General features: G+C 46.0%; 1 protein-coding gene across 2 annotated transcripts in view; it reads left to right on the top strand.

Moving 5' to 3' along the window:
• Nucleotides 1–8,358, top strand: part of klhl30 (kelch-like family member 30) — a 54,104-nt gene extending 45,746 nt beyond the window's left edge. For both annotated transcript variants that reach the window (XM_069896538.1, XM_069896537.1), the window contains one exon: nt 2,966–8,358. In XM_069896538.1, coding sequence (XP_069752639.1) covers nt 2,966–3,214 — 249 coding nt within the window. In that variant the 3' untranslated portion in view covers nt 3,215–8,358. The remainder of the gene's footprint in view (nt 1–2,965) is intronic.
• Nucleotides 8,359–16,364: the final 8,006 nt, after the last annotated feature.

Here is a 16,364-nt window from a genome sequence, read left to right as displayed (position 1 = left end):
TGGCCTGCCCAGACACCACTGCCAACTCAGTGATACAGGCCCTTCACAGTATTTTCACCATCTTCGGGTACCCCAATTCCATCCACAGTGATAGGGGGTCCTCATTCATGAGTGCAGAGCTGCAACAGTACCTTCTGGAGTGTGGTATTTCTTCAAGCAGGACCACGAGCTATAACCCACGCGGTAATGGCCAGGTCGAGAGGGAGAATGCCACCATATGGAGAGCGGTTACACTGGCTCTCCGGTCTAAAGGTCTCCCCACCTCTCACTGGCAGGAGGTTCTCACTAGTGCCTTACACTCCATCCGCTCTCTCCTATGTACTGCAACAAATGCCACCCCCCACGAAAGGATGTTCCTTTTCCCGAGGAAATCCGAATCGGGAACCACTGTACCGGCATGGCTCACCGTCCCTGGCCCCGTCCTTTTGCGACGCCACGTCCGGCACTCAAAGAACGACCCCTTGGTCGACCGAGTGACTCTACTCCACGCGAACCCACATTACGCATACGTGGAGTTCCCAGACGGGCGGGAGGACACTGTTTCGGTGCGGGACCTAGCTCAGGACGCGGTAGACCCAGTAAACCCCCCAACTCCTTATGCTCCAGGCCCCGTGCCGCAACAGAAGGACCAACAGCACCCCAATGACTCAGGCCACCCTGCCGACAAAACGACTGGGGAATTGAGCGACGGAGCAGTCGCACCCGATGAGCCCGCTGGCGACACCACTCCAGCGACCCCAATCCCGGCACCACTGCGGTCACGCCGGATGGTCAGACCCCCTGACCGCTACAGTCCTTGACCTACCCCTTCCTTTTCATTCTCTCCCTCGTTTTTGTTTTTTTTTCCCAGGGTCAATTCTCCAAGAAGGGGTGAATGTGATAGTACAGATCTATCACCAATGTACATAGTGTATATAGTTACTGTATCTAGACTGTGCTTACAGCGATTGGCTGAGAGCTAAGCCACACCTATTGTTTGGGCCTTAAAGGGTTGTGTCCCTAGCCAGGTCGGATCATTCCGGACTGGTCGGCCACCTGTGAAGAGCTCCGGTCTTTTGCTAATAAAAGCCTTGGTTTGGATCAACAAGTCTTTGGTTCTTTCGACGAGCTCTACAGCCAAGTCGCACCCAGACCTCAGTCCTGATTCTTGAGGCTGATGCAATTGTTTCATGAACAGGAAAAATCTGGTATAATGCCAAAAAACAAAAATTGCACAGGAACTACTAAATGATCTTGATCATAAAGTTATAAGTTTCCACCAGTTTTTGGATAGAACCGGCAGAAACACCAGTTTGCATTGGCAAATACCAGAAACATGGACAAAACCCTCATGAATTTTGACATGATAGGCATGAGAACAGTGGAATGGAAAGGTGTTAAAACTTTGCAAACCAGAAGTACAGGCCACAAAAGGTTAACCATGGTGTAATCATGTATGGCCGACGGGACAAAGTTAAGACTCATGTTAATCTTCAAATGCAAAATAAAACTGAAAATAAAATTCCCTGCAGGTGTTTTTGTACATTTTCATGAAAAAGGATGGATGAATGAAAATGGTGTAAAAATATGGATAGACAATGTGTGGAACAGGTGGCTAGGCAGTTTATGCAAAGAACTGAGTTTGGTGATCTGGGATATGTTTCATATCCACTTAACTGAGAACACTAAAAGTAGATTAGCACTACATAATACTTGGTGGTTATCCTGGGTAGTTTGACATCTATATTGCAACTCTCAATGTCTGCTTGAACAAGCCATTCAAAGACCATGTGTGCACGAAATGGAATACTTGGATGTCAAGTGCAGAAACGTGGTTTACAAAAGGCGGGGCAATGTGTGCTGCATCACTTGATGTGCTGTGTAACTTCATGCTCAAGGTATAGGTCAAAGTTAAAGTAGAGACTGTGATAAGATAATTTAAAAAGTGCAATTGATGGCATGGAAGATGATTTATTGTGAGTCACTGACGATGAAGCTGAAACCACCTCATCAGATACAGACTGAGACCCAAATGATGACTGTTTAAACAGTGAGAGTACAGATGTGCTGGCCACCATCTTTGCTTCAGATGATGACAGCGAGAGGGATTTTGAAGGGTTCTAAACATGTTGTTGTTTTCAGACAATGATAGCAATTTTGAAGGGTGTTAGTTGTGTTGTTTTCAATGAAAATCTGTCACAGTCGGATTTTTTGGTTTTTCAAGGGTTAACTTGACCACCCAATTGATTTTTCAAGGCTTAACTTCTACAGCGGATCAATAAAATTGGATTTTGAGCTGAATTTAAAGTCTCAAAAGTATATCTGGAGTACAAGTCGACCCCCATTTTTAAAGAGATTTTTTTGGGTTTCAGACCCGACTTAATCGCTGAAATATACGGTAATTACTATATTATTTTAGGTAACTAACCCTTTGAGCGCACATTAATTTTCTTTGTGCGCTGGTTGCAAAACATGTACATGTGCACAGCTTAGAGGGAATAGTGCTGGTGGAGTAATTTGGGGGAGTAACTCCAGTGGATTTTATAGAAGGTGAACTCTGCATCCACGGTGCATCAGTGCTGAATGAATTGAATGCCCAGGGTGTCAATCAAGAAGGCTATTTTTTTAAATCTCAGATGATTTCTTGAACATTGTTGGATGAGTATTCATTGAAGCAGATGGGAGTATTTCATCCCACTCTCGACTTGTGCCTTGTTGATCCTGAAAATGCTTTGGGGAGTCAGGAGGTGAGTCACTCACTGTCGTATACCCAACCTCTCACCTGCCATCATGGACTCAATATTTATGTGGCTGCTTCAGTGCACTTTCTGTTCAGTGAAGATACACACAGAGAGTTCAAAGCAATATGTGGGAAATGTAGAGTGTTCAAAAAGGCATTTCTAGTGTGCACAATGACACATAAACCTCAAATACATCATAGAGTGAAACCTCTTTTTTTAATACTTGCTTTGTTTTTATCTTGCAGGTTCAGCTGCTCCATAAGTTGCATGAAAATGGAGGTATGGTGGCGATAGCTGGGAAGATCTATGTTACTGGTGGCCATTGGAAAGGAATGGAAGGGGATTACAGCGTGGAGTTGGAGGTGTATGATTGTGCTAAGGATGTCTGGACTATAGACAGTTTCCTGCCACGTCTCTGGTTTTATCATGGGTCTTGCTCCATTTTCATTGACACATCCAGGTGGACTGAACTGTTTCCTGTCAACAACCCCTAAAGAACATCACCATCACACCATAGCTGCACACTAGCAGAGGGCGCAGCTCCCACAATGGACAGTGGTTTACGAGTGCAGTTTGGAATCCTCCCTCCTGAGGCATTTTGTCTGTTGAACATGCTCTCTTTTGGTAGCTTTAGTCTGAAGCAATTTTCTCTGAAAACCTGCTCTGGAGGTTTGGTGTTCAGTGAAGGCAATAGACTAGTTTCAGTTATGTCATGTCAATCGCGCAACATTGCCAACCAGTTTCCCTTCTTATTTGTAGTTTCCCAGTCCAACTAAGGAAATTATGATTTAATATTAATAATTCCCTCGCATCTTAAAAACAAGCCTCAGTGAGTACCTATCAATTGCTGGTAGAGGTGTAACTCACTGGCTTTAGTGCACTCCTGTCTTCTCCAATCCATGCATCCACATAGAGATACTCCCACAGGCTCTTCCAACTTTGAACACAATGGTGAGCCAATAATTAATATTAGCCCCCATTGGTTTTATATCTCTCCAAGTACTTTAAAATGAATTTGTATTAAAGACTTCTACCTAAACATCAGGGATCCATACTTGAATGGAACATAAAACAGTATGGCACAGGAACAGCCTCTTTGACCCATGATGTCTGCTCTGACAAATTATACTAGATTTCTGCTGCTTGTACATAATGCGTAGCCCTCTATTTTGTGCATCTACATTTATATAATCTAACAATCTTCCACCAATGCCCATGGCTGCCCATTCCAGGTACCCACCACTCTACATATAAAAAAAATGATTCTGCATTTCTGCTTTAAATTCTCCCCTCACCTTAGGTGCATGCCCTCTAGTATGTTATCAGGGTTAAATATTCTGATTGCCTACCCTACTTATAGCTCCCAAGATTTTTTTGTTTATAAATCTCTATCAGGGTCTCCCTTTAGTTTCCAACACTCCAGAGAAAACAATGCAAGTTTGTCTCCTTCTGTCTGAAAATCTCTAATCCAGGCAGCAGCTTGGTAAATTTTTTATGTACCCTTTTTAAAGCCTCCCTTCCTCTCTGTAATGGGGGCAAGTTCACTGGGGGGGGGGGGGGGCGTGTTGGGCAGTGAGAGGACAGAATTGCACACAATTCTTTGTGTGGCCTTACCAAAGTTTAATCTAGCCCCAACATCCCAACATGACCTCCCCCCCCCCCCAAAATTCCCAATACCCTGGCCAATTAATGCAAGCAAACCATACATCTTCCTTTCCATCCTATCAACTTGTGTGACCATTTTAAGGAGCTATGGACCTAGTCCTCCAGGTTCACATCAATGATATTGAGAGCCCTGCCATTAACTGCATACTTTTGCCTGACACCTGACCTTTCCAAGGGCAACGTGCCCAGATTAAATCATCTGTGTCATATCTGTTATCAGGGGTATGTAGTGCTGCTGAGGCTCACCAGAGCGCCGCTCCAGCACCTCATCGGATGGCTCTGGCACCTCCTCATTACCGTTTTTGGTGAGCTCTGGAAGTGCCACACTGAACTGTATCCTGGTGTATGATTCTCTACACTGCCCACAATTCCACCTTTTTTTGTGTCACCAGCAAATGTTATAAGCCACCCACCAACCTACCTTTTGATCCAAGTCATTTATATACACCACAAACTTCAGGGGTTCCAGCACCGATATCTAAGGAGGATCATTGGTCATAGACCTCCATCCGAATAACATCCTTCCACCACTATACTTTGCTGTTTATGGGCCAATCAATTCCGAATCCAATCCGACAATTTGCCGTGGATCGCATGCCTTTTTATCTTTTGGACCAACCTACCAAGAAGGAACAAAATTGGTAGGAAATTGGACAAATGTTTAAAGGGATAAAGTTCCAATATGTAAGCTGAGCAGAAGATGAATGATTATTTTTCATCTTTACTTGTGTTTGGGATGGGGCTATTGTGGGAGAGTGATAACATTTACTTTGTTGACCATTCAGGAGAAGTAACATTGCAAACATTTTTATCTCTGGTAACAGATACTGAAAACCAGCACCATCTCTTGACCAAAACTAGAACAGCAGCAATAAAAACAAAATCAATTTGGAACTTCAAAAAGAAACTGCAGTGTTCAGGAACAGGAGGCCATTCGTTCAGGTCTCCTTGTAAGCCAGATGTTTGGGGGAGGGCTAGATGATTCTGGGGGTCTTTTGCAGATGAAGGAGGCTAACGTGTTATGTTTATCAATCTAACATTTCCACCATTTCTGGCTTTGTTGATTTGTCCTTCTGCTGGACTTCCTGACTTGACTCCCGGTTACTATCCCCAACCTTGATCATCAGTAGACAATCCCTTTGTGCCAATGTTGCTGCAGGTAACTCCTGTAGGGTTTAGGAGATGTCAGTGCAGCACTTCTGGGAATACCCCTCTGTACAGATATATAGGAGGAGCCACAGGTGGAAGATATTTTCCAACTCTGATCTGTTTTCCCCCTTCTCTCCACCCAGCACTCCCATTTTCATATATATATTTCTCAGTTAATACATGTGTTAAAAGATGATAGAAACATGTTCTCATTTAAGACCCTTTTTTATTCCCAATGACTATCCAGTAGATTAATGTTTAATTCATTGACAGTTCTGGAGATTGGCAACACTATGTTAATTGGAAAGTGTGGTGATAGAATAGGTTTTTAGGTCTAAAGTATTTGAGACCAAATCAGCCAGGGTTAAATCTTCAGAGAGAATCCAGATAAGGAAATCAGCTAGGGATTGAGTTGGTTCTGTATTGATGAGAGTGAGATGGCTGAATATTGTACCAACCAATATCTAGAGGACAAGAAACTAGAAAGAAACCGAGGAGGAATTTGGTCAATTAATGAAGATGTAGATGTTTTTATACAGGTACTTCTCTCAGAAAACCAAACAGTTGAGGGACAGTGTGACCTGCTGGGCTGCATATGACTTGTGAAAGGAATAAATGAATAGGATAGGATTTCCTGTAGCAGAGATTGAACAGGTTAATGGAAGTGATTGAGTGGACTGAACAAGGACCATGGGGAATGTATCAAGTTGAGGCCTTAGTTGTTATTTTTTTGTTGTTGAGGAACCATTTTCACTTTACTATCCAAACATTACTGGAAATACTGCTCAGCTTTTCTTCCAAGTCCTAAAAAAAAATCATTTGCCCCTTTCCCCCTGAAATTGCAAAGACAATTTGAGCTTGATAAACTAAAATCACTGGAAATACTCAGCAGGAAAGACAGCACATGTGAAGAAAGAAAAACAGAACTAATCTTTCAAATTTTTGGCTTTATATTCAACAAGGAAAGAGTAATTACAATTGTAATGCATCTTAAGCAAAGTTTGGAGGGAGGGGGTGAGAAGAGGAAGACACACTTTCTGCCACCCCATCTCTGTTCCATCCTCTCAGTTCATTCTTCCATTACTACCATTTTACAATGCCAATTGCATTCTAAGGCTTCTGACATAGTTTCCTTTGTCCTCAATTGTATTCACTGCCACTCAGATTTAAAGTGCCTTTGGCAGAGTCCACCCATTCCAGCTTATTTCTTATCATCTCTGCAAGGACACCAACAAATGCATCTTTATCACTTAGTTCATCACTTCAAAGTGAGTGATTCTTCTGTAACACTTGTTCAACTCTCAAAACACCCTTCAGAGAGGAGTTGAAAAGGAACCTTTTTTGTCTTTGGGTGTTAATATTACAATAGAGGACTTGAATTATACTGTAAGATCATAAACTTTAAGGGTTATCTACCATGAGACTGAAATTGTGATTATACTTTCTTGCCCTCTAATGACATGATGGGCCAAATAGCCCTCTCCTCCTCCTCTCTGCACCTTTCCAGACAATTGCTAGAATGGAACATAATTCATCTTCCTAGCTCCCAGGTGAAGTGACAATTTGTTTCAACTTGTGACAGTCTAGAGTTCATGATGTGATCCTGTCACTGGAGAGACCTGAAGTTAATTGAGTGACCACTGTGTGCTAAGCTTCTGATTAATCCACAGATTTGAACTGAGTTTCCGTACAACTGTAACTTTGTTTCTCTATTCCTTGAATCTTCCCAGTGATTCAATGATCAAGACCTCCCTTTCCTACCTGATTTCCATCACCTCTTATCCCCTAAATCAAAATGTTTGATAATTAACAAGGTGAAATATTATCAGGGTTAAGTGGTTCTGATTTCACAATCATAATTTTATTGAATAATGGAGTAGATTTCATTCATTCCAAAGATTCACAGCAAAGGAGCTATTGAGCAATTTGTTGGATATACCTAGTACCTGGAAAAACTCCATTCATCTGATTTAGACTCTCCTCAAGTTCGCCAGTCAGTTCCATAAATCCTCCTTAATATCTTGTATTTTAATGGCATCATCTCTCATTCTTCTAAACCTAGCACTGTCTCTAAGGAGTCTGTACCTTCTCCCCATGTTTGCAAGGGGTTTCCTCTGGGTGTTCCAGTTTCTACCCACCGTCAAAAAGGTACAAGGTTTGTATTGGTGTATTTGAGCAGTACGAGCTAGTGGGCCAGAAAGGCCTGTTAGCATGCTGTATGTCTAAAGTTAAAATTTAAAAAAATGGGATGGCATGAATACTGCAGTGGTTAGCGCAATACAATTACAGAGTCAGCTACCCGTATTCAAATCTGCTGCTGTCTGTGAGGAGTTAGCAAGTTTGTCCTGTGTCCGCTTGGGTTTCCTTTGGGGTGCTCCAGTTTCTTCCTAACTTCCAAAAATAACATATGGGGTTAGTAGGTTAATTGGTCACATGGGTGTAATTGGCTGGCGCAGGCTCATGGGCTGGAAGGACCTGTTACCATTCTATAATCTTTAAATTAATTTTTTTTTAAATATTAAACTCTAGAGATTCTGGATTTTTCCAATCAAACACTCCTCTTGGGACTCCCCTTTCATCAAAAGAAACAATGTCGTGCATCTAGATGGTTGTGATAGTACAGACCTATCACCAATGTATATAGTTACAGTATCTCGAGTATGTAATAACTGTGCTTACAGCGATTGGCTGAGAGCTTAGCCACACCTACTGTCTGGGCCTTAAAGGGTTGTGTCCCTAGCCAGGTCGGATCATTCCGGACTGGTTGGCCAACTGTGAAGAGCTCCTGTCTTTTATTAATAAAAGCCTTGGTTTGGATCAACAAGTCTTTGGTTCTTTCGACAAGCTCTACAATTTTATTAGCAAAAATAATTTTTTTAAAAAGGGATGGAGCGTCTGACTCGGCCAGAAAAACTTGACATCGACCCACAGTCAGCTACAGCCTTCAAAACCTTTAAATTCTGGCTGTTGAACTTTGAAAACTTCCTAAGGCTCATTGAGGTGGAGGAGGATAACCAGCGTCTAACAGCATTGCTGTCTATGGTGTCCTTGAGAGTCTACGAGAACATCCAGGATGAGACCACTTACACCGCAGCCATAAAGGTACTGAAAGAACTGTACGATCAACCAATGAACAGAGTTCATGCCCAGCTCGTGCTTGCGTCGAGGAAGCAACAGCCCGGCGAGTCCAGCAGGGCATATTTACAAGTAGTCAAGGCGTTGGGCAAGGACTGTAACTGTGTGGACAAAACTGCTGCCGAGATCACAAACGATCTCGTCCGGGATGCCTATGTGGCCGGGCTCCGATTGAACAAAGTGAGGCTGCGCTTACTCGAACAAGGGGTAGAAAAACTAGAGGACGTGGACCGGATTGCAATCATAATGGAGGATTCAAGATCATAAACTTTAAGGGTTATCTACCATGAGACTGAAATTGTGATTATACTTTCTTGCCCTCTAATGACATGATGGGCCAAATAGCCCCCTCTGGTACACCCTCCTCCTCTCTGCACCTTTCCAGACAAGCAAGTTCTCTAGGGACTGGACCCCACGTTCTGATGTGAGTAGAGTGCCCTTCTACCCTACCACCCCCCGATATACTGACAGCCTGTCGACTGCTGCTACACTGCCCCCTGTGAACCCAAGATGTTATTTCTGCGGGAGGGACAAGCACAGCAGGTCCCAGTGCCCAGCAAGAAAAGCCAGGTGCCAGAAGTGCCTTAAAAACGGCCACTTTGCTGCAGTCTGTAGGTCTAAAATGGCCGCCGGCAAACACAGTGCCTCGTGTGAAGCCCAATCGCCACTATCCCATTCAAACTCTTCTTCCCCAGAGCTCTTGTCCAATGAGAGCGAGGGCTCCCCTGCACAGCAACGCCTGACGTCACGGAGATGCTGAACCCGGAAGGGGCAGCCCACCCTAGCAACCATGGTGTTGGCCTGCCTCTCGTCCCCGTGCGGAACCCTCGACCCATCCTCGGTCCTGACTGTAGAGCCCGCTATTGCCACGGCCACAACCACCCCCGGGGCCGATGCTGCCGCTGCCACCGCCACAGCCACCCCCGGAGATGATGCTACCGCTACAGCTGCTCGCTCCCCTGCTGCCGCTGCTGGTGCGGCCACCGCGACTGACTGGGGACCCGCCGTGGCCAACCAGGTACTTACCCTAGCGTCCATTGCTGACGACCGCTGGGGCCCGACGCCGCGACCGACGACCTACCCGCCACCAACCGTAAGCAACAACCCCCACTACTTACCGTTCATCCGCCGACGCCGCCACAACAGCACCTCCGGGAGTACCTCCAACCTGCTCCTCCAGCGCTGACTGCATCTATGACATCATCCCGTTGCAGGACGTCATCTCGTTGCGTGACGTCAACACGTGGAACTCCCCTGTCAACAGGATCAGTGGCTGCTTCTATAACACTAAATCAGCAATGCTCTCATCCCCTCACTAAAGCAATGGATCTGATTAAAGTGCATGGACACTACACCAATTGCTTATTTGACTCTGGGTCAACTGACAGTTTTATCCGGCCAGATCTGGCCCTCCGTTGCGGACTTGACATTATCCTCACTACCCAGAGGATCTCATTAGTGATGAGGTCGCACTCGACCGGGATAAAGGGGTATTGCATCACCACGCTGGAAGTACAGGGCGTAACGGTCACCCACTTCAAATTATTCATCCTTCCACAATTGTGCACCCCAGTGTTGCTGGGTTTAGACTTTCAGTGTCAGTTTCGAACGATGTCCCTACACTTTGGGGGACCCCACGTCCGCCTCTCGGTCTGTCATCGCCCCACCCCTGAAGCACCCGAGCAACCCACCCCCGTGCCCCGGGGCCACTCCTGCGGCCTTTCCACACTCCGGATTACCCCGCCAGCACTCTTCGCAAATCTCACCCCTGGCTGGAAGCCTGTGGCCACCAAAAGTCGGCAATATAGTTACGAAAATGGGCAATTCATTAGGAGTGAGGTGCTTAGCTTGCTGGATGAGGGTATCATTAAACCCAATTCAAGTCCCTGGAGAGCCCAGGTGGTGGTTGTCAAGAACGGGGTAAAGCTATGGATGGTGGTCGACTATAGCCAGACCATTAACCGCTTCACGTTCCTGGATGCGTACCCCCTGCCACGCATCACGGATGTGGTGAACCAGATCGCCCAATATTGCATATTCTCCACCACTGACCTACGTTCGGCCTACCACCAGCTCCCGATCCGCTGTGAGGACCGACCATTCACAGCCTTCAAAGCAAATGGGTGGCTGTATCAATTTCTCAGGGTACGATTCGGGGTCACGAATGGTGTCGCGGTCTTCCAGCGGGAAATGGACTGAATGGTGGACCAGAACAGGCTAATCGCTACCTTCCCGTATCTGGACAATGTCACCATCTCCGGCCACGACGCGCAGGACCTTGACGCCAACCTAGACAAATTTCTTCAAACTACCGGTTGGCTGAACCTGACCTACAATTTTGACAAGTGTGTCTTCCGGAGCACACGACTCGCGATTCTAGGTTGCGTGGTGCAGAACAGGGTAGTGATGTCAGATCCTGACCGCATGCGTCCCCTGATGGACTTACCCCCCCCGCCCCTCCACCATACCCAGAAAGCACTCAAACACTGCCTGGGCTTTTTCTCATATTACGCCCAATGGGTTCCACACTACGCCGACAAGGCGCTTCCTCTTATCAAGACCACCTCCTTTCCCCTCTCGACCGAAGCCAGAGCGGCTTTCGATCAAATCAAATCCGACATCGCCGCTGCAACACTGCACGCGATCGATGAGTCTGTCCCGTTTCAAGTCGAGAGCGATGCATCTGACTTCGCCCTGGCAGCCACCTTGAACCAGGCCGGTCGGCCTGCAGCCTTCTTTTCCAGAACCCTCCAGGGTCCAGAGAGTAGACACTCCTCGATCGAGAAGGAGGCCCAGGCCATAGTTGAAGCGGTGCGTCGTTGAAGACATTACCTCGCTGGGAGGCGCTTTACACTGTTGACTGATCAACGCGCAGTCTCCTTCATGTTCAGCAACACCCAGCGAGGTAAGATAAAAAACGATAAAATCGCCAGATGGAGAATTGAACTCTCCACCTTTAACTATGACATCCTGTACCGGCCTGGTAAGCTCAACGACCCGCCTGATGCGCTCTCCAGGGGGATGTGCGCCAGCATACAGATGGACAGACTACAGAAACTCCATGAGGCGCTCTGTCATCCAGGGGTCACTAGGTTTGCCCACTTTGTGAAGGCGCGCAACCTACCCTACACAGTCGAGGAGATTCGCTCCATTACCTGAGCCTGTTCAGTGTGCGCTGAATGCAAGCCCCACTTCTTCCATCCAGGGAACTCTTACGTTATCAAACCCACACGCCCCTTCGAGTGTCTTAGCGTAGACTTTAAGGGGCCCCTACCATCGACCAACCGTAATAACTACATCCTTATGCCCATCGACGAGTACTCTCACTTCCTGTTCGCTGTGTCCTGCCCAGATACCACCACCACCTCAGTGATACAGGCCCTTCACAGTATCTTCGCCATTTTCGGGTACCCTAATTCCATCCACAGTGATAGGAGGTCCTCATTCATGAGCGCAGAGCTGCAACAGTACCTTCTGGAGTGTGGTATCGCTTCAAGCAGGACCACTGCTATAACCCACGCGGTAACGGCCAGGTCGAGAGGGTGAATGCCACCATCTGGAGAGCGGTTACACTGGCTCCCCACCTCTCACTGGCAGGAGGTTCTCGCTAGTGCCTTACACTCCATCCGCTCCCTCCTATGTACCACAACAAATGCCACTCCCCACAAAAGGATGTTCCTTTTCCCGAGGAAATCCAAATCAGGAACCATTGTACCGGCATGGCTCACCGTCCCTGGCCCCGTCCTTTTGCGACGCCACGTCCGGCACTCAAAGAATGACCCCTTGGTCGACCGAGTGACTCTACTCCAAGCGAACCTGCATTACGCCTATGTTGAGTTCCCAGACGGGCGGGAGGACACTGTTTTGGTGCAGGATCTAGCTCAGGACACGGTAGGCCCAGCAACCCCCCCCCAGCCCCCCCAGAAGGACCAATAGCACCCCAACGACCCGGGCCACCCTGCCGACAACACGGCTGGGGAATTGAGCGAAGGAGCGGTCGCACTCGATGAGCCTGCTGGCGACACCTCTCCAGCAACCCCAATCCCGGCACCACGGCGGTCACGCCGGATGGTCAGACCCCCTGACTGCTACAGTCCTTAACCTACCCCTTCCATTCATTCTCTCCCTCATTTTTTTTCCTTCCCTTCTCCCTCTTCAGCCCTTCTACCCCAGGATCAGTTCTCCAAGAAGGGGTGAATGTGATAGTACAGACCTATCACCAATGTATATAGTTACAGTATCTACAGTGTAATGACTGTGCTTACAGCGAATGGCTGAGAGCTTAGCCACACCTACTGTCTGGGCCTTAAAGGGTTGTGTCCCTAGCCAGGTCGGATCATTTCGGACTGGTCGGCCACCTGTGAAGAGCTCCTGTCTTTTGCTAATAAAAGCCTTGGTTTGGATCAACAAGTCTTTGGTTCTTTCAACGAGCTCTACAATGGTATTAGCTCCAATTAAAAAATATCCTTTCTCAACTATGAAAATAGAAGTTAGTCACTCTGGTCCTGTCAAAGGCAGGCTGAATTTCAACAAAACTTGTTTAAATTTGCACTCCAATCCACATGCAAAGTACTGTTAATGTACTATTTATTTTCCTGAAGGATGGTTGTTCCTGAATGTTAGTTTTCTAGGGTTTGTTCAACTGCAGGTACAAACTAAATCTGTGAACACCAGCATTTAATAATTTCTTACCTATTTAAAAATATTTTTTTAACACTTCACTCTGCATTGATAGTGTTAAATATACCAATTGTTTGTGTTCTTTGGCTCCAATATTCTTTCCTTGGACTTCTATGGAATAAATTTCACATGCTCAGTAAAATACACAGATACAACTATGTCATGCATTTAGAGGTAAGAATTTTAAAGCATCTGTTTATCCATTCTTCACACCAAAATCAATAACTTCACATAATACTTCATTTACTTACCTGTAGTTTAACTATATCACCCAGTTTTTGTATCATATAGCAAACATGATACTAAACCTGGTGCCTTTTTTTTTCTTTGGCTTGGCTTCGCGGATGAAGATTTATGGAGGGGTATGTCCGTGTCTGCTGCAGGATCATTGGTGACTGACAAGTCCGATGCGGGACAGGCAGGCACGGTTGCAGCGGTTGCAAGGGAAAATTGGTTGGTTGGGGTTGGGTCTTTCCTCCTTTGTCTTTTGTCAGTGAGGTGGGCTCTGTGGTCTTCTTCAAAGGAGGTTGCTGCCCGCCGAACTGTAAGGCGCCAAGATGCACGGTTGGAGGCGATATCAGCCCACTGGCGGTGGTCAATGTGGCAGGCACCAAGAGATTTCTTTAAGCAGTCCTTGCACCTCTTCTTTGGTGCACCTCTGTCTCGGTGGCCAGTGGAGAGCTCACCATATAACACAATCTTGGGAAGGCGATGGTCCTCTATTCTGGAGATGTGACCCACCCAGCGCAATTTGGTCTTCAGCAGCATGGATTCGATGCTTGCAGACTCTGCCAGCTTGAGTACTTTGATGTTGGTGATGAAGTAATTCCAATGAATGTTGAGGATGGAGCGGAGACAGCGCTGATGGAAGCGTTCTAGGAGCCGTAGGTGATGCCGGTAGAGGACCCATGATTCAGAGCCGAACAGAAGCGTGGATATGACAATGGCTCTGTACACACTGATCTTTGTGTGTTTCTTCTGGTGGTTGTTTTTCCAGACTCTTTTGTGTAGTCTTCCAAAGGCGCTATTTGCCTTGGTGAATCTGGTGTCTATCTTTTTGTCGATCCTTGCATCCGATGAAATGGTGCAGCCGAGGTAGGTAAACTGGTTGACCGTTTTGAGTTCAATGTGCCCGATGGTGATGTGGGGGGGGGGGGGGGGGAGCTGGTAGTCATGGTGGGGAGCTGGCTGATGGAGGACCTCAGTTTTCTTCAGGCTGACTTCCAGGCCAAACATTTTGGCAGTTTCCACAAAACAGGATGTCATGCACTGGAGAGCTGGCTCTGAATGGGCAACTAAAGCGGCATCGTCTGCAAAGAGTAGTTCACGGACAAGTTGCTCTTGTGTCTTGGTGTGAGCTTGCAGGCACCTCAGATTGAAGAGACTGCCATCCATGCGGTACCGGATGTAAACAGCGTCTTCATTGTTGATGTCTTTCATGGCTTGTTTCAGCATCATGCTGAAGAAGATAGTAAAGAGGGTTGGTGCGAGGACGCAGCCTTGCTTCACGCCGTTGTCAATGGAGAAGGGTTTCTCATTGCTGTATCTGACCCAACCTTGTTGGTTTTCGAGCAGTTGGATAACCATGTTGAGGAACTTGGGGGGGCATCTGAGGTGCTCTAGTATTTGCCAAAGCTCTTTCCTGCTCAGAATCCTTTTTTTTAAACTGTTGATATAAACATACTAACTGAGGCTTCTCTGCCAACCCTGTGGCAACCGATTGGTTCCAGCCAGATAACCCATTTATCAAATAGAAGAGCAGGGAGGCTATGGTACAGATTTATCAACATCTGCAATATTATGTCCCATATTGCCTGCAACATTATAGAAAGGATGTGATTGACTAGGAGAGGATGCAGAGGAGGTTCACCAGGATTTTGCCTGGCACAGAGGGTCTCTGCTTTGATAAGAGACTGGAGATGTTGGGTTTGTTTTCCGTGGGGAAGAGTAGCCTGAAGAAGAATCCAATAATATGAGAGGTTTAGATGGGTTCCTCATCGCAGAAGCACCCATTACCTGTAGACAATAAGTGGTAAGAAATTTGGAGGAGATATAGGTATGATGTTTTTTTCCACTAAGAATATTTGAAATTTGGAACGTGCTGTCTGAGAGGGTGGTGGAGGCAGAGGATCACATTTATTTAAAAATGGTCTAGATGAGTGTTTGAATACCATGGTATAGAAGGCTAAGGGCCAAATGCTAGTAACTGGGATTCTAATGGAAGGGTGCTCGATGAGTGGCATGCTCACTCTGGGTCCCAGAGCTTGTTTCATTTCTTTAACTGACTGTCACAAGCTACATTTCACTTACATTTTAGTCACTAATTGCTATTTCCTAAAAATGCTCCCAATCTTCCTCAAAATTTCAGACATTACCCGCTTACTTTAATATCACCCTAATTTCATTTGGTTGGCTGCTTTATTTTCCCAAGTAATGAGAAATTGTGCAAGATTTCTCTAAGTGTTTGCAGTTGTTGACTGCTTGCCAACTTTTTCAAATGAACTTTGAAATGTATAAAGGGATGGCTCTCATAACCTCCAACACAGGTTGACTTTGAAGCATTGACGAAGCAATTTGTCAGATATTAGAGACACAGGAAACTGCAAATGATGGAATCTGGAGCAAAAAAAATTAACTGGTCGAGGAACTCACTGGCTCAAGTGCCATGATGCAGTGTCACAGCCCCAAATGCCAACCTTTGCCATCACAGATACTGCTTGACTCGCTGAATTTTTTCAGCAATTTGTTTTTACTTTGTTGGCCTGACGTTATCTCAGACTGAATAGAAATGGCATCATATTGCTTGAATTAAATATAATCAGATTTTTCTTAAAGTGTCCTGTTTTGCGGCATTTTCTTATTGATAGCTACAGACTGTGAGAAATACTTTAATAAATAATTTACGAGCGTCAAAGTCCTGTTTTACATCAGTCCTGCAATGAGACTATTCCTGCAAAGGTAAATGAAATTCTGGTCTCATGGAGCACTAGAATAGCAAGAATGCAATCAATGAGC

Source organism: Narcine bancroftii, chromosome 9 (genome assembly GCF_036971445.1).
Source record: "Narcine bancroftii isolate sNarBan1 chromosome 9, sNarBan1.hap1, whole genome shotgun sequence".
Classification (NCBI taxonomy): Eukaryota; Metazoa; Chordata; class Chondrichthyes; order Torpediniformes; family Narcinidae; genus Narcine; species Narcine bancroftii.
This window is presented reverse-complemented; position numbering and strand designations above follow the sequence as displayed.